This window comes from Canis lupus, chromosome 28, assembly GCF_003254725.2.
Source record: "Canis lupus dingo isolate Sandy chromosome 28, ASM325472v2, whole genome shotgun sequence".
NCBI lineage: Eukaryota > Metazoa > Chordata > Mammalia > Carnivora > Canidae > Canis > Canis lupus.
The window spans coordinates 29,444,433-29,470,942 of record NC_064270.1 but is presented as its reverse complement, the minus strand read 5'-3'; the positions used below and the strand labels follow the sequence as shown (position 1 = coordinate 29,470,942).

Below are 26,510 nucleotides of genomic sequence, written 5' to 3'. Positions count from 1 at the left end.
AGCTGCTTGTCATTCTTCAGGAATATGTCAGGAATTAAGAGTAAATTACTAATCAGATAACAAATGCTTTGAAATTTAACTTTATATTACGTACTTGCAGATTACCACCATGCAACTAGAACGTGAAAAGGCTCTTGAACATAAGAATCGAATGTCACGGATGCTTGAAGACAGAGATTTATTTGTGATGCGACTCAAGGCTGCACGACAGTCTGTTTATGAGGTGAAATGACTGGTTTCAGGAAAACATTTATGAGCTTTTTAGTTTTGCCTTAAGGTGGTTCTTTAACACAGTTGGTACATTCTGTCTTGAGTTGACATTTTATAGTGATTGTTCAAATAATATTTTAATAGAAAGTTTCTGAAAATATTTTTTAGGCTATTAAGCAGTCAACCATTGCTGTAAACAAATTTTTCTGAAGGTGAAAGTGGACTGCATAAAATTTGCTTTTGTTTACTGTTTGATTTAGAAAGGAAAAAGGCAGATCAAAATGTCCTGCACTTAAATTCTAATTTAGTCCTTCAGTTTGTTTTGTATAAAAACCCACTGGGTGTAGAAAATAGCGATCAACAATTTAAAATTTAAAGCATTTGAGATATGAAGAAACTCCACAGTCATTTGGAAGTTTTTAAAGATTTCATTTCTTTATGGTGGGGATGGTCAGAGAGAATCTCAAGCAGGCCCCCCCACCCACACCAAAGCAGAGCCCAATGAGGGGGGTGGTGCTCAATCTCTTAACCCTAAGATCATGACCTGAGTTGAGACCAAGAAACAGATACCCAATGGACTGAGCCACTTTGGCGCCACCATGTGGAAATTTTTGTACTTGAAAGTTGATTCCTGTGGTTTCAAAAAACTTGTGCTTTTTTGTAAACTTTTGAATGTAAGTAGTGTGTATTTTTGCAGAATTTTGACTTTTGTTTTTTACCCATTCTATTAATAGGAAAAACTTAAACAGTTTGAGGAACGATTAGCAGAAGAAAGGCATAATCGCTTGGAAGAACGTAAAAGGCAACGTAAAGAAGAGCGCAGAATAACCTACCACAGAGAAAAAGAAGAGGAGGAACAGAGGAGGGCAGAAGAACAAATGCTAAAAGGTATTTATAGGCCAAGATTGGAGGTGTAGTATAAGGCAACCGGTTTGATACTCAGTTTATAGCAATCATGTTCAGAAAATACAGGAACAAGGAACCAGGATCTTTGGCTTCTTATCTGCAACTAACTAAAACCTAACTTTTAATTATCTGAAGTTTGTTGTAGATGAGGACGTTATATCCTTTACCAGCTTATTTCCAAATTTTTGGTGTTTTAAAAATAACACCTTTTAATTTTTATCACTTTCTTATGTAGTAGTAACATATATTGAGGAACATGTGCCAGCTGTAGTCTGTCAAATGATCCTTTATCTGGAAATCCCAGGTGCTAAGGAGTTGGGGAGGGATTTTGGTATCTTTTTGTCATTACAAAACTGTTCATGTTGGGTGATATAATTATACTTGTTTTACTTGAATATCTTTTGATTATAAAGTACTTAAAGTTTTTAAAAAGACTTTTCCTTTTACCTCATGCTGCACCAGCAAAGTAGACCTAGCACTAGGGAAAGATGCCAGTAGAATGCACACTAACCTGATAACCCTACTTCATTATACAGAGCGTGAAGAGAGAGAGCGTGCTGAACGGGCAAAACGTGAGGAAGAGCTACGAGAGTATCAGGAGCGAGTCAAGAAATTAGAAGAAGTAGAAAGGAAAAAACGCCAAAGAGAGCTGGAAATTGAAGAAAGGGAACGACGTAGAGAGGAAGAGAGAAGACTTGGTGATGATCCACTTTCTAGAAAGGTGAATATAGAAGTTACTCTGTTTTTGTGATGTATTTGTCACCTAGTTCTTTTGCATGATCCATATACCTCCGTACATGTGTCAGCGTCTGGGCTTGGTGTTTTGAATTGGTTGCATTCATCTCTTTTAAATTCTGGTATTACTTGGTCTTCCCAAAGATAGTTTCCTAAAGGGGGGATGATTAGACTTAAACGTTAGCAAAGCTGTGTTTTAGGCTTCTGTTTAGAATGCCTCTCAGTAAGAATGAATCTTCTAAGACCTCAGTATTTGACAAAAAAACACTCTTTAGTGAATGGAAGAGGGACTATTCTAGTTTCCTCGAAGGGGGTTGCTGTGAATTCAGAGGATGATATGAGTTCTCTTAAGTCCTTAGTATTCAAAAGATGGGTCTGGTGGACCAGCAGTGAATATTCACCAGACTGTTAGAGAATCTCTAGCCCACTGTCAAACCTGAACAGAATCTGCATTTTAACAGTATTCCCAAGTGATTCAAATGCTGCTCTGAATATTTAATTTTTAATTTTATTATTTTTTAAATATTTATCTTTAATAGACCTGTGTCCCCCCCACCCCATCTCCTTTGTCTCCAATCCCCGCTCCTGATTGGTGGCACCATTACCCACTTAATCATGGAGTTTTTTATTTTTTTATTTTATTTTAAGATTTTATTTATTCATGAGAGAGAGAGGCAGAGACACAGGCATAGGGAGAAGCAGGCTCCATGCAGGGAGCCCGATGTGGGACTATATCCCAGGACTCCAGGATCATGCCCTGGGCCAAAGGCAGGTGCTTAACCGCTGAGCCACCCAGGTGCCCCAATCATGGAGTTTTGTTTTGTTTTGTTTTGTTTTGTTTTTAATCATGGAGTTTTGAATCTCTTCCTCCCTGCCCTTTCTGTTAATTCAGAATTTCCTTTTGCCTGCATTATTTTTTGTTCTTCCCGATTATAACCTTTCCCCAGTTTCAGACCTTCTACATTATATCCTGTTTTTTTGTTTTTCATAATGCATATTTGATCATTATACCTGCTCTTGGGTTCCACACCTTCCTTTGATTAATACTCTGTACTTGCCAAAGGTAAAACCTGCTTTAGCAATCCAGACCTGTCTGGTTTGCTGTTTTCTATCACCTTCATCTGTTGCCATTTTCCTCTTAATCACCTGTAGTCTAGCCATTCTGAGCTAGTTTTATGCCTTACCGTGTTTCTGTGTGTTCGGTATCTTGGATGTGCTTATGCTCCCCCTTAAACAAGGTATTTATTTTCGAAGTTAAGAGGTGAGTATCAGGAGAATTTCTTGCCTGTCTTTTCCATTCATCTCTGCCACACCTGTGTCAGTTCTCTTTATTGGAGGACCTGTTCATTTAATTTCTGTTTAAGACATACATGGTTAGATTTCTTATTTTGCTACTCTGTTAATTTTTATTTTTCTCTGTTAACCAGTGAATGTGGCCTGTGTGGGTTTTTTTTTTTTTTTTTTTTTAAGATTTTATTTATTCATGAAAGACAGAGAGAGAGGCAGAGACACAGGCAGAGGGAGAAGCAGGCTCCATGCAGGGAGCCCGATTTGGGACTCAATCCCAGGACTCCGAGATCATGCCCTGGGCTGAAGGCAGATGCTTAACCGTTGAGCCACCCAGGCGTCCCATGTTTTTTTTTTTTTTTTTTTTTTTTTTTTTTTAATTAATTTATTTGAGAGAGAGAACGCCCTTGCCGGCGGGTGTGGAGGATCAGGCCATCTCCCTTCTGAGCCCCGTCTGGTGTGATCTCATCTCAGCCCTGAGATCACGACCTGAGTTGAAACAGAGAGTAAATGCTTAACCTACCGAGCTACCTAGGCACCCCTGGCCTGTATGATTTCTGATTTTTTGGAATTTAATACATTTTCCCTTTGTGTCCTAAAATATGATGTTATGTGTATTCTTTTTCTGTTGGGCACAAAGTTCTGTGTGTTTTATGTATGGACTCAGAACTGCTGTATTATTTTAATTCGCCACATTCCATTAGTTTATGGGAGCCTCATCTTCTGAAGAAAGGGAGGTAATTTAAACCTGGGATTATGGGTTTCTGTGTGTGTGTTTTGTTTTTGTTTTTTGCAAATCTATCTATTCATCATTTTCATTTTCAGCCTTTTGTGCCTCCCTTCCCTTTCAGTTGGAGTCTTTAGATTTATCTATTCGCATTTAACATGGCAGTGACTATTTGGTTTTATTCTTTTTTTTTTTATAATTTTTATTTATTTATGATAGTCACACAGAGAGAGAGAGAAAGAGAGAGGCACAGAGACATAGGCAGAGGGAGAAGCAGGCTCCATGCACCAGGAGCCCGATATGGGATTCGATCCCGGGTCTCCAGGATCGCGCCCTGGGCCAAAGGCAGGCGCTAAACCACTGCGCCACCCAGGGATCCCTGGTTTTATTCTTAACATTTAGTTTGGAGGTTTTTATTTCTATGTTTCTGCTACCTCTTTAAGCCAAATTTAAGAACTTTCTCAGTAGTTTTTATTATTTTATTTGTGATTACCATCTATTTTTTTTTCCTAAACTTAATCTAAACTTCACAGACTGTAGATTTTGAGAACTCTCTTCTCTGAACAAAAAATTTTGAGCATGCCTTTACTTTGTTTCATTGCAGTAAGCAGGGTATTTTTACTTCCAGCTCATTAAAACATGTTATCTGGGGATCCCTGGGTGGCGCAGCGGTTTGGCGCCTGCCTTTGGCCCAGGGCGCGATCCTGGAGACCTGGGATCGAATCCCACGTCGGGCTCCCGGTGCATGGAGCCTGCTTCTCCCTCTGCCTGTGTCTCTGCCTCTCTCTCTCTTTCTCTCTCTGTGACTATCATAAATAAATAAAAATTAAAAAAAAAAAATAAAACATGTTATCTATATAGGACTCAGGTAGCAGTTGTACAACCATACTGGCAAACACTATATTTACTTTCAAATGTTTATACTGTATCATCTTTTCTTTGTAGATATGTTTTTGTTTGTTCTGTGTATCCTTTCAGTTCCTTCCCCCTCCCCCAGGCTGTCTTTGTATCTGTGTCAAAAAGAGGTTTTAATTTTTTTCTCACAGTTGAAAAATTGTGCCATGGTTTGGTCAGTTCAGAATCTTCTCTCAAGTTTTGAGATCATGCTCTCAGGGATGGGAGAGGATCTTGATAATAGTCTTGGTTTTATTACTTTTGTAAATTCTGTTTTAATCTTTGGGAGCTTTCAGAATTTATTCTTGCAGTAAAGGGAGTGTGAAGATTTTACTGAAACTGTGTTTAGTCACCTAAGTATGTAGTCTTTATTATTAACCTTTTTTTGGCGCTTGTGCCTTTTTAGTCAGAGGGTGCAATTTACTTACCTTAGAGAAGATTTTTTTTTTTTAAGATTTTATTTATTTATTCATGAGAGACACAGGCTCAGGAGAAGCAGGCTCCACGCTGGGAGCCCCACATGGGACTCGATCCTGGGACCCTCAGGATCACGCCCTGGGCTGAAGGAGGTGCTAAACCGCTGAGCCACCCAGGGATTCCCCTCCCCCCCCTTTTAAGATTTTATTTATTTATTCGTGAGAGACACACAGAGAGAGAGGCAGAGACACAGGCTGAGGGAGAAGCAGGCTCCATGAGGGAGCCAGACATGGGACTCGATCCCGGGTCTCCAGGATCAGGCCCTGGGCTGAAGGTGGTGCTAAACCACTGAGCCACCAAGGCTGCCCCCCTTCACTGCTTTTTATGGTAGTTATTGGAGGGTTTTGTTTCCAAAACACTTAAATTTTAAAGATCCTCTTACTCTCTTACTTCAGATTGTTAGCTTTGTTAGATTATTCTCTTACTCCTTCCACCCCTGGCCTAGGTCTTGTTCCATATTTTCCAGAGTGTTCTCAATTGCTGATTGTAGCCTTGGTTATGTTTGTAGGAGCAATCGAGCTGTGTCAGAGGTGTTCGTGATTAACATTGTGTGCATTGCTCACTCCAAAGGTTGTACCCCATTTTACATTTCCACTTTAAGAGTGTTTATCTCCCCACACCCTTTCCATAATGTTTAATGACAACATAGTATTTTGAAATGGGAAGTAACTCTTTTTGGTTGTTGTTTGTTTTTTTGGGGGGGGGGGGAAGTAACTGTTAATTGAACCATCCCGCGTTTGACATTTCATGTGTTCCACCTCTGTTTAGGAGGCACTGTGATGTACATTTAGGACACAGGTTTTTTCACATAATCTCAAAAAGAAAATTTGAGGTCAGAGGATATCTTTAGATACTTCAATACTTTCAGGGGATGAGTGGGTGCCAGATTGTTTTTAGGTGGTATTTGGTTGATTTATAAAACCACTCAAAATACACGAGAATGCCAGTTTCAGTGTACTGTCACTCTGACTTAAGGTTAAAAAAAAAAAAAAAAAAAACAACTACTTTGAAACGTGTTTTTATTTAAGGAATAAGTGCAAAAACATTTGGTAATACCAGTAGTTGTAATAAGTGTTGCCAATTAGTGCCTCACATTAACTTTGGTGAATGTAGGACTCTCGTTGGGGAGATAGAGATTCAGAAGGCACATGGAGAAAAGGACCTGAAGTAGATTCCGAGTGGAGAAGAGGCCCACCAGAGAAGTAAGTAGAGTTAAGGAAAATAGTATCAATTAGTCATAGGTCCTATTAATACCATACTAGCAGTTTTTAAGTTTGGTTTATTTTGTGGAGATGGGGAAAGGACAACCATGAAGAGTTGTGTGCATGTCTGTTACTGAAATGTTTTTCATAGTTCAACAAGGCTGTAATTACTGATTTCTAAAAATTTTGACAAATATATGCTTCAGAACCTTTTTGTTCCCTAGTTGAGTGCTATTGAGATTATAATAAGAATGAACAGTTCTAGAACCTATTTTCATTTTCCTTTAAATTTGTTAAATAATTTGAACCATTCTTTGAAAGGGACTGCTCATGATAAGCAAAGTTGCTGGTCCTAAGTCCTATACGGAGTTTTGAAAGTTCATAGGTACTAGATTGAGAATTTGCCTAGATACTTCTTATATACAAGTCCAGTTAAGAGACTTGTTTAAGGAAGTTGTTTGCTTATTTAGCTATTGATGTAAGATTTTATGTTGTATTATTTTTTATTAATAGCATATATTCCTTCAGGACTAGGAATAATGATTTTAGGCTGAAGAGGTTTTTTAAAAGGGACTGAAGTAATTCCCAAAGATAGCATGTGCTTTTTAAGAAAGTGGACTCTTAAAGATGTTTGGCTTGTTGATCTGTAGGGAGTGGAGACGTGGAGAGGGGCGGGATGAGGAGAGGCCTCATAGAAGAGAAGAAGATCGACCAAGGCGCTTGGGGGATGAGGAAGAAAGAGAGTCTTCTCTTAGACCAGATGACGATCGCATTCCCCGGCGTGGCATGGATGATGACAGAGGTCCTAGACGTGGTCTTGATGAAGACCGGTTCTCTCGCCGTGGGGCAGACGATGACCGGCCTTCCTGGCGCAATGCAGATGATGATAGACCTCCCAGACGAATTGGTGATGAAGATAGGGGGAGCTGGCGTCATGCGGATGATGATAGACCACCTAGACGAGGACTGGATGAGGACAGAGGAAGCTGGCGAACAGCTGATGAGGACAGAGGACCAAGACGTGGGATGGATGAGGACCGGGGGCCACGGCGAGGAGGTGCAGATGACGAGCGATCTTCCTGGCGTAATGCTGATGACGATCGGGGTCCCAGGCGGGGCATGGATGATGACCGGGGTCCCAGGCGTGGGCTGGATGATGATCGAGGACCTTGGAGGAGTACTGATGATGACAGAATTTCCAGGCGCGGTGCAGATGATGACCGGGGGCCTTGGAGAAACATGGATGATGATCGGATTCCCAGAAGGGGCGATGACTCAAGACCTGGTCCCTGGAGACCATTTGTCAAGCCAGGTAAAATTCTGGTATTCAGAAAACCAGCTTTAGATGTTTTATAAAATCTGCTTGATGTGTTTTATAACTAGAAAGTGAAATTTCATATGAGCTAATAACTTCTGTAGATTATTTCAAATGAGACATCTCAAATAATTATATTTTGATAATCTTAATAAAAAGTTCTTTGCTGGAAAAAATTAAATTTTAATGTAGGTATGACTTTGATGAGACTATTATTAGTTTCCAGATAAACTGGTCTTTTATCTTCCCTTTGATATCTGTGCAGTGATATTTATGTTAGGGGCTTGGCTTCCATATCCCACACACCAAAAGTTAAATAACTTCACCCCCTTTTCAGCTTTAGTGATGCGTGCTTTGTTTTCCTTCTGCCTGTTGACTGCTTCTTTGAGGGTTCTTGTTCCCATGCCCATTCCTTAAGTATGGGTATTCTTCAGGTTCTGTCCTAGACCAGCCTTCTCGTGTAGATAATGAAAAAATAGACTTAATGTTGTCTGTTCTTCCAACTGTGGGATTATGCTTATGGGAAGAGCTCAGTTTTTCCCCTCAGTCTTGGGCCTGCTCATGTTTTCATATTTTAGTTTTCTTGAGCAGTTGTATATAAGTTTGTGATTTCCATTACTGTCTTCTCCAGATGACCTCTTTCTTACCTTCAGAACCATGTTTCCAGCTGCATGTTGCACATAGCACATTTCTACCTAGAAGTGTCTGTCACATTCAACTTTTCGAAACAGTTCACACCCACATGCATCTCTCTGGGGACGCCACCATCTATCTGATCGTATAAGCTAGAGATCCTGAGTTCTCTTTTACCCTCTTTTGTTGTTTATGTTAAATCTTTCATTTAGTTCAGTTCTACCTCTTTAGTTCCTCAGATCCACCCATTTCTCTTTGTCCCCTGCATGCACTTGGGTCTGAGCCACCATCATTCTTTCCTTCAACTCTGGCTGCTGCTGGTCCCTGCAGGCTCTCCCACTCCCAGTTTTAGTCTTGGTGCAATAACCAGAGTAATGCATTCTAAACACAGATCTCAGCAAGTAGCCTCCTTTTCTTTGCCCTTTGTGTTTCTGTCCCATATTCTTTTCTTTTTTTTTTTTCTGTCCATATTTCTGTATCTTCTGGTCTCATTTCTCTCTCCGGCTCTGTGACTTTCTTTCGCCTTGTGTAAAATGGAGATAACAATGTCATGGATTCTCATTAATTCACAGTAGATGTTTTATGAAGTCGCTATGAGTACTGAACCATTGGTCCTAAGAGAAGGTAGTACAACGTTTGGTTCTCTAAGGCCTCTGGTCACAACATTTCTGTCAACCAATGAACACAGCCTTCTTTTGTACATTTCTGTTTTAAAGATACCGTATTTAATACATGTTGTTGATTCATTACTATTGAACTCCTGGCCAGTAGCGCTGTAACTGCTGAATGAAGCTTTTCTAACATGAGTATTTCTCTTATACGGCTGTCCATTGCCTTCTTGTGTGTGGTCCACTAGATAGCACTTTAGCATAGTGCTTGAAGGCCAACAAAGCACAAAAAGGTAAAAACCTATCAGTAAATAGACCACCAGAAAGGCACTTGTTTTAAAGTATCAGAGCCTCAGGAAGAAGACAATATTGCCCTGTTCGACCTCTACTGTGAACATGCTCTGCAGGTGACTCAAGTATTTGATCACTCTGCATGTGTCTGTGGGTGACTATAAAAGTGCCTGAGTGCTCGTGTTAGCAATTTATTTACAAATACATTTTAGCAAGTAGGTAAATTATCGAGTATGGAATCTACTTAGCTCAAAGCTATGGATAGGACTAGATGAGTTCATTACACAGAAGGTTTTATTTTTTTTTTTATTTTTTTTTTTTTATACAGAAGGTTTAGAATAGTGCTGTGGCACATGGTAATACAAATATTAACAATAATAGTTACTAAAAAAAACAATAATAGTTACTAACTTTGTAATAGGTTTTTTTTTTTTTTTTTTTTTTAATTTTTTTATTTATTATTTATGATAGTCACAGAGAGAGAGAGAGGCAGAGACACAGGCAGAGGGAGAAGCAGGCTCCATGCACTGGGAGCCCGATGTGGGATTCGATCCCGGGTCTCCAGGATCGCGCCCTAGGCCGAAGGCAGGCGCCAAACCGCTGCGCCACCCAGGGATCCCTGTAATAGGTTTTTATTTAAATCTGTTCCTTTGATCTATTTGTGCATATATATAATGTTTCTTTATTGGGGTGTCCTGTGGCTAACTGTGAGATACTGGTCAAAGGATTTATCCTTGTTCCATGATTGCATGGGTGGTAAATGGTAGAGGGCAAGAATTTGAAAAAGTTTTTGGTTATTAAAGATTTTGAAAATGTTGTAAGATAGGAATGAAATTAATTAAATTTAGATTGTCTCTCAGAGATCTAGCTCTTGCCTCAACTTTTACAAGTTTTTTGCTTAAAATGTGTTGTCTGTTTATTGTCAGAAGATTTTTATATCTGAAATCTCAGCATATGGAACACTCAACCCAGATTATATAAATTTCCTTTGTCTTACATGTTCCTCCCTTTAGGTTAGAAAAACAGTGATAGGTAGTCATAAATAGGACCTTGTGATTCTGCAAAATAAGATACATAGCTTTGATTTTTTAAAAATGAAGCTGGAGTGTCTTAAATGAGCATTGATAATGGTGATATTAATGTCAACATTTAGATCTGTTCATAGTTACCAATCTGTGTTTTTTTGAGAATTAAAAAAAAAATGTTGCTTCTTTAAAAAAAACAAAACAGGTGGATGGAGAGAGAAAGAAAAGGCCAGAGAAGAGAGTTGGGGTCCACCTCGAGAATCGAGACCATCAGAAGAACGTGAATGGGATAGGGAAAAAGAGAGAGAGAGAGAGAGAGAGAACCAAGATCGTGATGAAAATGACAAGGACCCAGAGAAAGAAAGAGACCGAGAGAGAGAGCGAGAGCGGGACAGAGAACGAGATGGGGATCGAGAGGACCGCTTCAGACGACCTAGGTTTGATGCTCTGATTGGAACTCTTTGTGGAATTACAGTTAGGATTCTCATTCTCTCTGGTGTTTTCCCAAAAGTCTTGAGAAATGGTATGCCTCATTCCTCAACTGAATGTCCCCTCTTAACAAAGTTGAGAAAGTGAGGCTGATACTGTGTGGCTGTCTGCAGGTTGTAGGACTCTTTAGTTCACAGGTATCTTCACCAGTCCATTGCCTTTCCCCTGTCATTTAGTTACTTAGGTTTATAGCCCTTATATTATTAAGAGCCCCTTGACTCTTTTTTTTTTTTTTTTTCCCCTTGATTCTTATTAGTGGTAACAGTTCTAACTTGGTGCTTCTGGCCTTGGTGGCTTTGTGGTGATTAATCTAGACCAGCACCATTTAATACAGTTTTGTGCAAGGATGAAAACATCTGTATCTACAATGTTCAGTATGGTAGCCAGCAAGCACATTTGGCTGTTGAACATTTGGAATGTGGTTAGTGCTACCGATGGAATGTTTTGTTTCTATTTCAGTTAATTTGTATTTAAGTAGCTACATGCACACAGTGGGCTGTGTTGGACAGCACAGATACAGATGTTCTCATTTGACCTCTGTACCTAAGGCATCAGATTGAGATCAAGTCATAAATTTAAAGGGTCATCCCTGTTGAATTTGTAAACTCTGAGCACCAACTTGGTTGTGCTCTCATGGAGTCTAATGACAGAAATTAACATGTCATTTTGAATGGCTCCAGGGATGAAGGAGGGTGGAGAAGAGGACCAGCGGAAGAATCTTCGAGCTGGAGAGATTCAAATCGCCGTGAAGATAGGGATCGGGATGACCGTCGTCGGGAGAGAGATGATCGCCGTGATCTAAGGGAAAGGCGAGATGACAGAGACCGAAGAGGACCTCCTCTCCGATCAGAACGTGAAGAAGGTAATGGATGGTCTGTGCGTTGCTGAACTATTGGAAAACAGTAATTTCTGGGGAAATTTTGGGCTTTATTACCTCACTCATTTGTGTATAAACATCAAAAGTAATCTAATGAATATTCAGTTTAGAATTCGCAGTTCTTGGGGTGCCTGGCTCAGTCAGTTAAGTGCCCCACTCTTGATTTGGTTCAGGTCATGATCCTTGGGGTCCTGAGATTGAGCCTTGAGTCAGAATCCATGCTCAGCAGGGAGTCCGCTTGAGATTCTCTCTCCCTTTCCCTCTGCCTGTGTCTCTGCCTTTCTCTCTCTATCTCTCATGAATGGATAAATAAAATCTTTTTTTTAAAAAAAAAGAGCTTCTCCCTCTGCCCCCTCCCCCAGCTCACTTTCTCTCTCCCTCCCTCTCTGTAAAATAATAAATTTAAAAAAAATCAGTTTTTATAAACTTAGTAGTCACTATGTGAAGTTAGTTTATATTTAAATTCACAGTATAGTAGTAGGCTAATTGGATGGTAAACATATATTGCTTTAAAAGTCTGTGTAGAGGATCCCTGGGTGGCGCAGCGGTTTGGCGCCTGCCTTTGGCCCAGGGCACGATCCTGGAGACCTGGGATCGAATCCCACATCGGGCTCCCGGTGCATGGAGCCTGCTTCTCCCTCTGCCTGTGTCTCTGCGCCTCTCTCTCTCTCTCTGTGACTATCATAAATAAAAATTAAAAAAAAAAAAAGTCTGTGTAATTAGGAAATAATTTGTCGGTTGTTTAAAAGTAAAGTCTTGGTAGGTAAGCACAGTGTAAAGCATTCTTTCTCTGAAATTGTGACAGTTGAAACTTTAGTAAAAAAATTTTTTTTAATGTTGAAAATGGCCAATGCACTTAACTAAGTACTTATCTCGAACTTTTTTTTATCTCAAACTTTAAATGTTTCTTTTCTTTTTTTTTTTTTTTTTTTTTTTTTTTAAATTTTTATTTATTTATGATAGTTACAGAGAGAGAGAGAGAGAGGCAGAGACACAGGCAGAGGGAGAAGCAGGCTCCATGCACCGGGAGCCCGATGTGGGACTCGATCCCGGGTCTCGAGGATCGCGCCCTGGGCCAAAGGCAGGCGCCAAACCGCTGCGCCACCCAGGGATCCCTCAAACTTTAAATGTTTCATTTGTACAATGGGATTATAAGGGTTTTTCATATATGATACCTGTAAAGTAAAGGTATAATGCAGTCCTTATGGCCATTTTTGCTTTTATGATTTACTCAACAAAAGCAAATTTTTTAATTAAAAAAAATTTTTTTGACATTTTATGTATTCATGAGAGACACAGAGAGAGAGAGTGACAGAGACTTAGGCAGATGGAGAAGCAGGCTCCATGCTGGGAGCCTGATGTGGGACTTTATCCCAGAACCCCGGGATCACAACCTGAACTAAAGGCAGATGCTCAACTGCTGAGCTACCCAGGTGTCCCTTTAAAATTTTTCATTCAGATTTTTGTCACTTTGTCTTAAATTATTTTAACCATTAGGATACTTCCCAGGCCAATGGTTTCAAATTTGAGTTCTCAAGTGTATTGCTATGAAGAATTTGCCAAAAATTGTATCAAAATGATTAAAATATATTTAGATTGTTTTTTTAAATGGGGATTCTCTGTGGTTACCTTTATATATAGGATTTCTGAGTAATTGGAAGCATTCCTTTTGTTGAAGTTCTGTTTAGTCTGAACCAGTACAATACAGTATAAATTTACTTTCTTTTTCTTTTAATTAAAATTTTTAGTAAGTTCTTGGAGACGTGCTGATGACAGGAAAGATGAGCGGGCCGAAGAGCGGGAAGCCCCTCGTCGTGTTCCTCCCCCTGCTCTTTCAAGAGACCGAGAAAGAGACCGAGACAGGGAAAGAGAAGGTGAAAAAGAGAAAGCCTCATGGAGAGCTGAGAAAGATAGGGAATCTCTTCGTCGTACTAAAAATGAGACTGATGAAGATGGATGGACCACGGTACGACGTTAAATCTCAAGATAATGGATTCAGACTTATGTCTCATATGTTTGATCACATTCAAGGATTATTATACTTGTGCTTCAACCAGTCTAAATTGGATTCTTTAATGTTGTCTCACCATAACACAAAAAGCATGAACTTGTATTAATCCTCTATAATAGATTGATCGTGCACCGTGTCCACAGGAGGTTGGACTGCCAGGCCATTTTCTGGAATTTAAGGTGTTGCATTATTTCATCAATCATTTGTTTACAAAAAAGAAAAACTAAAAAATAAATTTAAAATGTGAACCCGTCAGGTATGGAGTAACACCTGTATCTTGGTATAGAACTGATCTTTTTCTTTTGTTTTTGAAATACTATATTAATTTGGAATGAGGTATGATTCTGTTAAAGAAAATGTATTTGAAGACTCTTCAAAGCAGGGGCTGAAACGACTTCCACACCATTAGCGGTTGAGACATACCTCTAGATATTTTGAGGTATTTACTATATTAACTACATTTAGAAAGTTTTTAGGTTCGCTATAAGTGCAGTAAACATTACAGACATTGGATACAGTGGGATTTTCTGTAGATTTTACTTGAGAGGTGAGTATAAAGCAATTTGCAGTCACTGAAATGACAAGAATACTGCTCAAGTGTGAATCCAAAACAATTAAAGCTTTTAAATTTTAAAGCATTTGGTAAAACTGTTGCTGAGTTTTTTCTGTTGCCAATAGCAAACTGCTTTTCCATTAATGGAGAATTCATGCCTTTCAAGCATTTTAAATATGACAATATTTATAAATGTGTGGTTTGGAGGAATTGTTTAAATTCTTTTTCCTAATTTCCTTTCTCTTCAGGATAGATTCTTTCAACAAGTAATTTGTAGTAATGACTGTGTTGACTTCAATTTTGGAATGTCGTAGCTATGTCAGAGATTAACTAATTTGGTCTTATTGAAGCCAACACAGAACTTGCTGCTGTGTTTTTTCTTCAGTGATAAATAAAATACTTACAGAATTTGTTTTGGTGTTGATTTGTAGTTACAGCCAAAGTGTTTTTATTACTTACTAATGATGAGTTTTTGTATATTGTGTTGAATTTGAGTTTTTTTGGTTGACATTAAATGTCTCCGTATTTAGGAGCAAAAAATAACTCAAGTAGAAAACAAATGTGGCTAGGATGTTTCCTTCCTTAATTGAGGAACCCCTTAGTTTCCTTGTAACGCTGTCCTCTCTGTGAGCTTGTATATGTGGGTGGGTGGGTGGTTTACTCTTTCAGTATTCCTCTGAAATTAGAGAATATTAGTAGCAAATTGATAGTGGCTACAGACATGTGAATTACTTCCAAGATTGAGCGGAGGTGAGAACTCCTGTTGGCACAGCTATTTAATAAGGCCAGAAGAGGGAGTACTGAAGCTTTTTTTAAAAATAATCAGATGCAGCCTTTTCTGTTTGATGTTAACAGTGATGGAAACCACTTTTTTCAACATTTAATTTTCTTAATATCTAGTATTTCAAACAAGTGGAAATCTTAAAAGGTCTTTGGGGAGAGGGCCTTTTCTTTTTAACAAATTAAAGAGCTTGGGGCAGTAACCTGCTGCGTCTCCAGTCATTAGAACAGGACTATACCTGTGACAGCACTGATTGTCCCCAGGGGACCATTCATTTACACTGATTTGTTTACATGAGTTAATGGATGCATGTCTGATGCTTAGATTCCTAGGCTAGTCTGCAAACCTACCCTTTCCCAGATATGCTGCCCGAAAGTTCTTTGTCCTGGGAGTTGGAATCCCAAGCACAGAAAGGGGGCAGAAGAGTCTCCTGATGCTTTGTGGTCCTGCTCTTAAGTTTCTACTCAAGGCCTCATAGCCACCTCCTTCCTCAGGTATTCACAGGTATCAATGGAAAACTGAACATCTAACCCTACTCATTGTGTTTAGATTATCTTTATGTTCCCAGTGGCTTCTGCATTTTTAAACAAGAACACCATTGCTGTTAATATACATGGATCTGCAGATGGAGACAGTGGCCCAGAAAAGATTTTTTACATCCCCTTAGTTGCTTTGTAGTGGCTTCCAGGAAGAGGTTGGCATCTATGTGTTTGGATGCTTTTATGTGTCTTACCTGTGTTTCATTTCTTACCAAAGATTTTTTTTTTAAGTGTTCTCTGGTTCATTTTTTTTTTTTTAAGATTATTTATTTTTGAGAAACAGGGGAGAGAGGGAGAGAGAGAGGCAGAGACCCAGGCAGAGGGAGAAGCAGACTCCATGCAGGAAGCCCGACGTGGGACTTGATCCCAGGTCTCCAGGATCACACCCTGGGCTGAAGGCAGCACTAAACCGCCGAGCCACCTGGGCTGCCCACCAAAGATATTTTGACCGTAGATTTATTTCTAACTTTACAAGTCTGACATATTGGATACTGGAAAGTGAAGGAATTCGTCAGGTGGCTAAGCACAGACTAGAAGGTTAGGACTAACACTGAAACTTTGTTGCCCTTTCCTTTGAAGCATACATATTTGTAGTATAGTTTTAAAATAATTTTGGGTATTTACAATGTAGGCCAAAATTTTTTGTAATCAGAGTTACTCTGCAGCTTCCAAAAAGGACTGCATAGGAAAATTAAAATCCGAAGAAATAAAAAGCTACTCACTGCAAATGTGTCTACAGAAAAGGACAGGGTAAGGCAGTCTGCCTGTACAGCTGGTAAAACTTTTTGACGATTCTATACATTGTATTTAGCCAAATATATGGCATAGTCTTGTAAAAATGACAACTTTGTCACACTAATTGTATTTTTTAAACTTTAGAAGTTGGGTTTCTTTTACCCTGAATTTTTTATTAAACTCTACTTCTACTTGGCAATGTGGGGCTCAGATTCACAAACTCCCAAGATCAAGTCATGTGCCCTGTCACACTGAGCCAGCCAGGTGCCCCATACCCTAAATTTAATTTTGCAAGTATTTAAAGTTTTAGATTGAGAGTTCTGGGTTTGCTCTTAAGTGGATTAGAGTGTGGTTAGTATACTTTTCCTGAGATCTCTAGAAGATTAACCATAGTAATATTCTCTGTGTATGTTTTAACTCCCAATGTTTTGTTAGCTGGAAAAAGACAAATTTGAGAGGGGCTGATATGACTGTTTTAAATGAATTAACATGATGGCTGCCAGACTAGTTGTAGAAGGCCTTTCAGATATCTTTCTTGATACTCTCAAGACTTAAGTGAACTCTATGTTCAACATGTTCAGTTTTGGTAAAACAGGGATGGTGTCAGTATCAAATTCATAGTAGGCACATCTCACTTGGGATCCTTGTATTGAGTATGTCAAAGCCACATGCCTGAGACCTTAGAAACCGTGTTAACACTATTGTTCAAAGGACTGTTTGGTCCTTTGAAAGTACAAAGTACTTAGCCTGCCTACTCCGTCCAGAGAATACCTGGTTTCTGGGGTGATCTTTGAAAAGGTGTAGAAGGGGCAGTAGGAGAGGTAACAGGAATTCCTATTGACCTGACAACTCTCCAAGGCCAAAATTAAACTGGTACATTTTCTAGCACAACACGAGAATTACATGGTTTTATTAAGCTACTTAAGTTTGAGACCAGTCACATCTTAAGTTCTGTGGTCTGAGGCTAGACTAGCAGGAATGGATTTTCTCTTAGCCAGTGTACTTTTTGCATGAACCTCTCCCCCGTTGTTCTGACACCCCTTCCTTTGACCAAAAAGGCTCAAAGCCTTCCAGTCTTCACCTCGGCATCTTCTATACGCTCAAGGGAGTATTCAAGCCAGTCTGCCATGGAGGAAGCTGTTTGATGTAAAAGCAGTCTAACGTCTAATAAAGGAGCTGAATTCTCCTTGAATCTATATACTTGTGACTGTTTTCAGATAGATAGCCATGTATTTTGTATATTTCATGTACATTCATCCTAATTCACTTCCGTTTTTGCCTCCTGTATCTGTCCTGAGGGTAGTTACAAGCCACGGTGTGGCATCTGGCTTGGCTGTAAACAGGGGTGGGCAGTAAAGTAGGGTTTTGCCTAAGGTCTGATCTCCAATTGTGGATAAATGGCGGGATTCCAGAAACAGACTAGGGTCTTCAGGGAAAAAGGGAGCACGAGGGAGGCCGTGTTGCTTGTTTTCACCCCCCACTCCACAATCCATTCCTTCCGTGCTTGTTCTGGTTTGAGGACTGCCTGAGTGTAAAGCCAGACACAGCCCGTAGTGAAGCCTTCTTGAACACAGGTTATTACATTAACCTTCCGGAGCTCAAAGGACCGCATCTTTCATTTGAGTTTGAGAGGCAACAGCTGGAAAGAGCTTTACACTGCTTGGGAACTCTGAAATTGAGCAGCGTGAACTAATACTGCTCCCTTTTGATGTTAATGTTGCAAATGTTTTTAAAGAGCCGGGGAAATGGGGAGGTGGGTGTGCATGTACAAAAGGCCAGGTAGCAAAGTTCTAGGCAAGATAAATGAATTCATATATACGGTTACTGTATAAATACACAAATCAAGTTTTTAAACAGCACCAATTTCCAAGTGTATACACAATAGGATTATAACTTGGCACAATTTTTCAAGGTGGAAATGCTAGTTGCTAGTTCAGTCATAAAAAGATCTGGTACATGAAAGGATAAGGAGCCGTATTCTACTTGCTACAGATTGTGCATTTTTACACCTCCAGCCAAGACTGAAACAAGCCACAAGGAGGGAATTACCCACACAAAATTAATACTGGAAAGTTTACTAAACCTTCACTTCTCAAAAACGGTGATGCTGCCCCGGGGGGTGGGGGTGGGGGGCTTGCTTGCTTCACCTGGAATCCGAGTAACCGATTAAGGACAACTAAGAAATACGGTTTCCAAACAATAAAATAGTCATTTTGCCGACAGTTCCATAAAATCGCCAGGTTCCAGTTCAGTTATGAGGCTTTTAAAAAAATATTCTAGACCTAGTAAAGTGCCTCGGTAAAACTAACCATCCAGGGAGCAGATCGAGACCATGCATCCTGATGCGCATCTCAAACAGATCGGACGTCTACAGTAAATAAGCGGCGCCATCGAGCTGCCCTCTCAGGTAGCGGGATCCACACCCCGCCTCCTCCGTCCGGATGTGCACAAACTAGAAAGTAGAGAGCGACAAACGGGGATCGCAGCGTCCGGGCTCCCCGGCTCCCCGGCAGCCAAGTGTCGCGCGCGGCCGCCGGCTTTGGAAGGCGCCCGCACGCCCCCGGGCGGCCCGGCGGCGAGCTGCGCGGCTGTCCCCGGCGAGGGCGAGGGCGAGGGCGAGGGCGGCCCGGAGCCCGCGCGCTCAGCGCAGCTTCTTCCCGGGCGGGCAGTCCCTGGCGGGGCGCGGCGGCGGCGGCGGCGGCGGCGGCGGCTTGGAGAGCGGGCAGTACTTGATGGTGTGCGCGTTGTCGCCGCTGGCGCCGCACAGGGGGCACGTGTAGCGGCGCAGCACCGGGCACAGCACCCGCCCGTCGGGGCCCTTGAGGATGTGCGTGGTGTAGAGCGCCACCGCCTCCTTGTTGTTCCGGCAGAACACGCACACCTGCAGCTCGGGCTTGAGCAGTCGGGCGGCGGCCGCCCCGGAGGCGACGTGCAGCCGCGGCTCGGCCGCCCAGGCCGGGGCCCGCTCCTCGCGCGGCGCCACCTCGGCGGATGCGGATGCGGATGCGGCGGCGGCGGCGGCGGCGGCGGCGGGCGCGCAGCCCAGGAGCACGGCGGCCGCGCGACCCGCGAACGGGCTCAGCTCGGCGAAGCGCTCCTCCAGCAGCCCGGCCTCGGCGGGGCCCGCGCACAGCTCCAGCGCGCGCAGCTCCAGCGCGCCGCCCAGGTAGCGGCCCCGGGACCCCGGCTCGTCGCCGTCGCTGTCGTCGTCGTCGTCGGGCGGCCCCAGCGCCCCGGGCCCGGCCCCCGCCCCCGCGTGCGGGGAGCAGCAGGACGAGGAGGACGACGAGGGCGGGGAGGCGGAGGCGCCGCCGCCGCCCTCGCCGCCGAAGCGTGGCTCGCCGTCCACCGCCTTGGTGATGAGCGTGGCGAGCCCCAGGTAGTCGTTCCACGAGCTGAAGGGCTGCGGGTGCGCCGGGCCCTGGGCGCTCACGTAGCGGGCGCTGGGCACGAGCGCCATGGGCGGGGGGGCGCGGCCGCGGCTGGGCGAGCGGGGCGCCCAGGGGAAAGCCTCCATGGGCGGGCTGCGGGCCGCGGGCCGCGCGCGCCGCCTCCCCGCGGCCGGCGCGGGCCGCACGGAAGGGAAGCGCCGAGCCTGCCCGCCGGCCTGCCGCGGGGTGGGGCCGCCTCGCCGCCTTTTATCGGGCCCCGCTCCTCCCCCGGCCTCGCCGCCGCGGCCCTGCCCCCGCGCTACCCCGCCCCGGCCTCCCCGCCCGCGCCTCGGACGGAGGCGGAGCGGAGGCGGGCGCGCCAGCGGCGGGCGGGCGGGCGGGCGGGCGGTGCGCGCGCCCCGGTCCGGCCCGCGCGGCTCCCGCGCCCCTTGCGCTGCGCCAGCCTCGCCAGCTGCGGCGACTCTCACTCCGCGAGGGGGCGGGCTTAGCGCCGCCTCGGGCCCGGGCGCTCATTGGCTGCGGACCAGAGCCCCCTGCGCCGCGGGCGCCGCTCGGGACGCCGATTGGTCCATCTGCGGGAGGGGGCGTGTCCTGCCTGCGGGGCTGCGAGGGGAAGGGAAGGGAAGGGAAAGGAGAGCGGGGAACAGGAGGGGAGGGGAGGGGAGGGGAGGGGAGGGGAGGGCCGGCCGCCGCGGCCCATCTTCGCCCGAGCGCCGTGCTTTGGTTTGGAGCCGGTGGCCAGGCCTGGGTCTCCCTCCGCCCGGGGGTGAGAGTCGCGGAGCACACGGGCAGGCACGGGGATGGGGGGATGCCCCACGGTGCGCGCACCCACCTCCCGCCTTGAATGCCCCAGGTCAGCCTTCGGAGGAGCCCCCCCCCCCCCCCCCGCCGCGCCCCAGCATCAGCAGGAGAAGCTCCGGAGAGGCAGGATTTGGCGCGCGCTGGGGATGCGGTGGTGGAGACGGAGCTGCCCGACGCTCGAGGCACTCACTTCCCCTTGCGCAGCGCCCTGGAGAGCTGTCAGCCCGGGAAGGCTTCGCGCCGGCCTCGGAGGTTCAGAGAGGTTATGGTTCTTGCCTTAGGAAGCGGTGGAGGCATCAGGACTTCCCCAAGGCGCGCAGCCGACTCCCAACAGGTGTGCCGAGAGCCGGGGTGGCCGTGAGCCCCTGACTTAGGCAGGGAGGGGGTCGGGCCAGAAAATCTTCCACCCTCGGGCCGTGATTGGTGTGTGTGCGCGGAGCTCCACACCCCCGGGGTCGGGGAGGCTGTACGTGCAGCTTGAAAAAGAAAAGCATGCTCAGCGTCACAGTTAGATACTTTAAAATGAGTCCAATATTTTTGTGAAAACAATGGAAGATAAACTGGAAGTTTTTTGTTTTGTTTTGTTTTTTAGGAGGATGTGAGGTGGTCATGCCCTTCTCGGAAGAGACAACGCTTTTTACAAGATGGAGCGTAGGAAAGGTTTTGGGGACTGGGAAGAGTTGTTTTTTCCTTTTTTAAAGATTTTATTTATTTATTCATGAGAGAGACACAGAGAGAGGCAGAGACACAGGCAGAGGGAGAAGCAGGCTCCATGCAAGGAGCCCGACGCGGGACTCGATCCCAGGACTCCAGGATCACACCCTGGGCCAAAGGCAGGCGCCAAACCGCTGAGCCCCCCGGGGATCCCTTGGGAAGACTTCTTAAGGGTTCCGGGGGACTGGCGGGCGGATCAGGACTTTCCTTCCTCGCTCTGGCTGTGGGCTCCGGCTATTGAAACAGGGCTGCGGGGTGGGGGCAGCTGGTGCTGACGGCCCTCGTTTGGCAGGAGGCTATGCCCTTGGGTCTGGCCCCATCCAGCAGGTTTAGAATGGCCCAGAGGGGCTGCCCAGAACCTCATGCTGGCACCGGTTGCCATTAGAATGAACAAGAGAATCAATGTCAGCCGTGGAAGGGACCTGTGGGATCATTCAGTCCAACCTTACTTTATAGATGAAGAGAATGAGACCCAGAGAAGAGAAGGTTTTCTTAAGGTCACACAGTGCATACGTCACAGCCAGAACTAGAACTTAGGCCCTTTGACGAATGGCTGGGTGACCTTCCTGTTACACATGGACCCCGAAGGTATTTCAGACTCCAAGTCTGTGTGTGTGTGTGTGTGTGTGTGTGTGTGTGCATCAGCAGAAATCAAATGTGGAAGAAGAGAAATGAGATGGGACCATTTGCCTTTTGCTTGGACCCCTGCCCTCAGGGAGCAATCCAGAAGCCAGGTGGCAGGCACAGGGAAGGACTCGGGCAGTCACATGATGCCTGTTCTGGCCACCTGTCTGCGTTTAGGCTTGAAGATATGTTTCTCAGCCTCTTCCTCACCTCCTACTCGCTAACGGTTGATTTAAGTCATGAAACCAGGCAGTAATACTCTGCACTTGCCAACCCAGTTCCTTTCTCAAGTTTGTGTTGGCACTCAAGCTAAAAAGTCATTCCTTTTTTTCCCCCTCCCCCTCTCCCACCAAAAATAAATAAAAAGAGCCCGCAGAAGCGTGGCAGGTTTGCTGACACGGAGCTCTGAGCTCTTACCACGAGAACACCGGCCCCTAGAGTGGTATGAAGATTATTATTCTATAAATGGAAAATTCTACTCGGTTCGCACAGCCCTGCAGCTCGCATACTTTCAAGGTACACAGACTTTTCAGCTCTGAGGAGTGGGAGCCACTGTTCTCAGAAAAACTTGTGTAAGGAAGGTTGAAAACTGCCAGCTGCTGTGCCGGCTTCCCCTTGGTCGGGCCAAAGAGAGCATGGCTAGTCAGTGAGACCTTTCCTCTCCCACATGATTTTTAGCCCTTGGTGGGGGTTTCTTATTTGTTTGGTTTGGTTTACAAGGTGGAATTAAAACTTTTAAGTGAAGAAGGGTAAGAGCAAATGCCTTGCTATGGAGCTGCAGGCTGGGTGGGTAGGTCATGATGACAGCAAAGAGATGCCCCGGAAAGAGGTGGAAGGGAGCTCCTGTGTCCTAGGGGGCTCGCCCTTTCCCCAGGCTGCTCCCCTTATCTGCCATCTGCCTTGCCCACCGTAAGCTGTTTGGAAAACAATGTCTTTCCTGGAAAGAATGTCTGGAAGTGGAGGCAGAGTGCATGAAGGATTTTTTTTTTTAAGATTTTATTTGTGAGAGACACAGAGGCGGAGACATAGGCAGAGGGAGAAGCAGACTCCCTGCGAGGAGCCCGAGGCAGGACTTGATCCCAGAACCCTGGGATCACAACCTGAGCCGAAGGCAGGCGCTCAACCACTGAGTCACCAGGATGCCCCAGGATTTTTTTTTTTTTTCCTCCCCAGCACGTGTGGTCTCAGTGTCCTGGGACTTTCGCTGTTACCGCAGAAAGGCCAGAGCCGGTGCCAGGGCCCCCTGTGGCTTTAGTAAACCATTACTGCTCCCACTAAGCACAGATCTCGGCTGGGCAGGAGCTCCTCAGCTCTTCTTGGGGTGGCGGAACGGACTCCAGAGATGGTCTTAGCACCATGATGAAGTCTGCCCGTTTTTCGTTCCCCTTCAGAAGTCTGGAACAAAACGGACAGAAAATGCGTGAGTGTGAAAATTTCTTCAAGAGATACCCTCTGATTGGTGGAGCCAGGAAGGCAGGTTGGGACAGGCCTCATCCCGGAGGATAGAGGGTGTTGCTCAGTTTCTTCTGGAACGGGGCCTGCAAAACACAGGCAGACGGCCCTGGCAGGACAGGGGTGGGCGGTGGGGTGGGCTCTTGGATTCTACATTCCCACCTCTCTGCAGGGCTCCCAGCCCCCAGCCTGAGAGTCTTGAGGATCTTCAGAAATATGAGGTCAGCTCTGGGGAATGGGACGGCTTGGCAGGGGTCCAGGCCTCTACAGAGATGCTGTTGGTCAGGCTCTGGGTTCCTGCCCACTTGCCTGCCAAGCTCTTTCTGGGGCAGGAGGTGCTTTGGCTCCCCCAGCTTTGGGGCTTGTATGTGGGTTGGGCACATTTGGGTGCCCTGGGGGCTCTCTTCTCTAACAGGGTTGACTTTGGCCATATCATGCCTGTGGCCAAGCTCAGGGAGTCCTGGCGGTGGGGCTTCTGTCCTTCAGAGGCTTCGAGTGAGCTATAGTTAGTCGAGAGGCACTGTGCTGAAGTGGAAGAAGCTTCTTGAGCTGCTGGCCGTATTTTCATCCTTGCCCTTCTGCAAAGTCACATGTGGCCTTGGAGGAGGGACTTAACCACTCTGGGTTCCCACTCCTTCCTCTGATCCTCGAGGGGCTCATCATATAAAGTGGCAGGCACTTTACCCTTCTGCCTGTTACTCCAATTCCAGATGAGTCCCTCCCTTGGCCTCCGGGGTTGAGCTGTGACAGGTGTAATCCAGCCAGACATATCTCATTTCCCCTGGGCATGATTGGTTTAGGAGGGGGCTGGTGACCCAGTTCTGGTCCCTGAAATGTAAGGGGAGGTCTGTTCGACGACTCTGGGAGGGAATTTGCTCCTTCATTTAAAAAGAAAAAGAAACAGGGATGCCAGGGCAGCTCGTGGTTGAGCGTATGCCTTTGGCTCAGGGCCTGATGCTGGGGTCCTGGGATCAAGTCCCACATCGGGCTCCCCAGAGCGAGCCTGCTTCTCTCTCTGCCTGTGTCTCTCATGAATAAATAAATTTTTTTAAGAATTAAAAAAAGAAAAAGAAACAAAGACCATGGGCTTCCCTTTCTTTGAGCCACTGGCAGGTTATGGAGCCGAGGCAGCCCCGAGGTGATAAGTCCTGAGGACAAGAAGCTGGCACACTGGGGATGGCTGACCAGAAAAGCTATTTTATTTATTCATTAAGTAGACTCCACGTGTCGCCTCGCTGTGGGGCTCGAACTCGTGACTGTGAGATCAAGACCTGAGGTGACGGCAGCCCCGGTGGCGCAGTGGTTTGGCGCTGCCTGCAGCCCGGGGTGTGATCCTGGAGACCTGGGATCGAGTCCCACATCAGGCTCCTTGCATGGAGCCTGCTTCTCCCTCTGCCTGTGTCTCTGCCCCTTTCTCTCTGTTTCTCATGAATAAATAAATAAATAATTCTTAAAAAAAAAAAAAAAAGACCTGAGGCGAGATCAAGAGTCAGGCACTTAACTGAGCCACTCAGGTGCCCTCGGAAAAGTTGTTAAAAAAAAAAAGCCTCAAGGCCATTTCTGTGGATGATTTGGTGGCTTGTTACACAAAACAATCAAACAACTTTATTGTCTCAGTCATTGCCACTCAGGTATTTTACTTGCAGCTGAATTCATTCCATTTGAAACACGTAGTAAAGTGGAAAAAAAAAATGCATTTGATAATTCTGTCGAAAAGGTACGATTCGCTGCTCTGGCCACGTGGAGCTGACAGCCGTGTCAGAATTGTGGCATATGGGCAGGGGTGGGAAGAAACCAAAGGAACGGGGAGCAGGAGCTTTGCTTTGCAGTGTCTCTTCTGCCATCTGCCCTGTCTTGGGCCAAAGTCTCCCAGCTGAGACCAATGGGCTACCCCCTTCAGACCAGGTGCTTTACAGCATTGCCTCATGCAACCCCCCTCTCCACGTGCTGCACAACTGCCGCATGAGGCAGGGTCTGTGATTGCCCTCCTGGGGCAGATGAAGGGTTGTGTGACTCTTGACCAGCAGGGCTCAGCTCAGAACTTGTGTCCCTCTCACTCCAAAGCTGGGATTTGTCCCTACTTGGAAGTACCTGGTCGTACTCTGGCTGTGCGACTTTTAGGACCAAGGGGGTGGAGGAGGCCAGCTAGGAGAAGGCGGTGCAAGGAGCCGCCAGGGGTAAAACTGGGCTCATTCCGCTGCATGACAGAGATTGTCCCCCAAGAAAACTAACTCCAGTTGAAAGAGGTTAGACTTCTCTATTTATCCGGTAGCAAGTACTTTGGTACAGTGAGTAATGCTTTCTCTTTGTAACACTCCCCACCCCACTCCTCCCAGCCACATGGTCTCCTCTTAAAAACCCCCAGATTGTCCCAGTTTTGTTTAAAGCAGCAGACGCCTGGAAGACTGACAGCCCAGAGGGCAGATATCTCGGGCGGATGATGATGCCGGGAGTAATAGTACTAACAGCAGCTCACAGGTATGGAGCTCTTTCGAGGTACTAAGCATGAACTCCTGTCTTCCTTGGACCTTACCAGCAGTTCTGTGTTGTGCCCAAGATTGCGAATCCGAGAAACCACCAAGGAGCCGACACCGATGCAAACACACGAGGGTTTATTTACAAGCTCGAGCTTGGGTCCAAGTATACCCGACACAGCGGAGCAGCTTTGTAGGGGCCAGTGGCCCATGGGATACACACAAAGTTGCACAGTCGTGTCGGTCCACACGCAGGTGGCCTGATTGAATTACACCTTACCCTGTAGGATCCACTTGAGCTGGCCTATTACTTTGGTCAGAATCGGCCGCGCGGTTTTGACGGGCACTAAGCAGGGTTACATTGTTATGAGCCGATTTCCGATTAGGGTGTGCCCAGCGGCTTGACTAGGGTGGGGCCGCGCCTTAAGCCATAAGCAGGTCATGTGGGGGTCATAGGGGAGGTGGCAGGTGTAGCACAAAATGGAATCAGTCCTGCTCTGCTTGTCCAGGGGTAGGGGATTTTTGTTAAATTTCCTGGGTCCCACATTCTGCAGTGATACTCATTTCACAGAAAGGAAAATGAGGTTTGGGGGAGCTTAAAGAGTGTACTACTCAGCTTCTCCCAGCTAGTTAGTGGGTGGGATTTCTCTGTGTGCTGTGGGCCTCTACCATCTCCTGGCCCGTGGACATTCATTTGGTTAGAATTCACAAATCCTGCCTCCCATCTCAGGTGTTTCCCTCAATGGGACCTTCGGCCT

General features: G+C 45.4%; 2 protein-coding genes and 1 long non-coding RNA gene across 4 annotated transcripts in view; 2 read left to right on the top strand and 1 right to left on the bottom strand.

The window, feature by feature from the left end:
• Nucleotides 1-14,648, top strand: part of EIF3A (eukaryotic translation initiation factor 3 subunit A) — a 36,635-nt gene extending 21,987 nt beyond the window's left edge. The window contains exons 15-22 of one of the 2 annotated variants that reach the window (XM_025467388.3): nucleotides 101-223; nucleotides 945-1,098; nucleotides 1,653-1,837; nucleotides 6,350-6,438; nucleotides 7,089-7,750; nucleotides 10,516-10,747; nucleotides 11,480-11,661; nucleotides 13,425-14,648. In XM_025467388.3, coding sequence (XP_025323173.3) covers nucleotides 101-223; nucleotides 945-1,098; nucleotides 1,653-1,837; nucleotides 6,350-6,438; nucleotides 7,089-7,750; nucleotides 10,516-10,747; nucleotides 11,480-11,661; nucleotides 13,425-13,654 — 1,857 coding nt within the window. In that variant the 3' untranslated portion in view covers nucleotides 13,655-14,648. Of the gene's footprint in view, nucleotides 1-100; nucleotides 224-944; nucleotides 1,099-1,652; nucleotides 1,838-6,349; nucleotides 6,439-7,088; nucleotides 9,707-9,913; nucleotides 10,749-11,479; nucleotides 11,662-13,424 lie in introns of those variants that run through there. The other variant, XR_007406857.1, reaches the window with a different exon arrangement.
• A 3,435-nt stretch (nucleotides 14,649-18,083) lies between these two features.
• NANOS1 (nanos C2HC-type zinc finger 1) lies at nucleotides 18,084-19,812 on the bottom strand. The gene has a single exon (XM_025467387.3). It carries the CDS (start codon nucleotides 19,810-19,812, stop codon nucleotides 18,937-18,939), a length of 876 nt encoding a protein of 291 aa, XP_025323172.3. The 3' UTR covers nucleotides 18,084-18,936.
• A 760-nt stretch (nucleotides 19,813-20,572) lies between these two features.
• LOC112672561 (uncharacterized) lies at nucleotides 20,573-24,746 on the top strand. The gene is made up of 2 exons (XR_007406856.1): nucleotides 20,573-20,822; nucleotides 21,081-24,746. It is a non-coding gene; the product is annotated as an uncharacterized LOC112672561 (long non-coding RNA).
• Nucleotides 24,747-26,510: the final 1,764 nt, after the last annotated feature.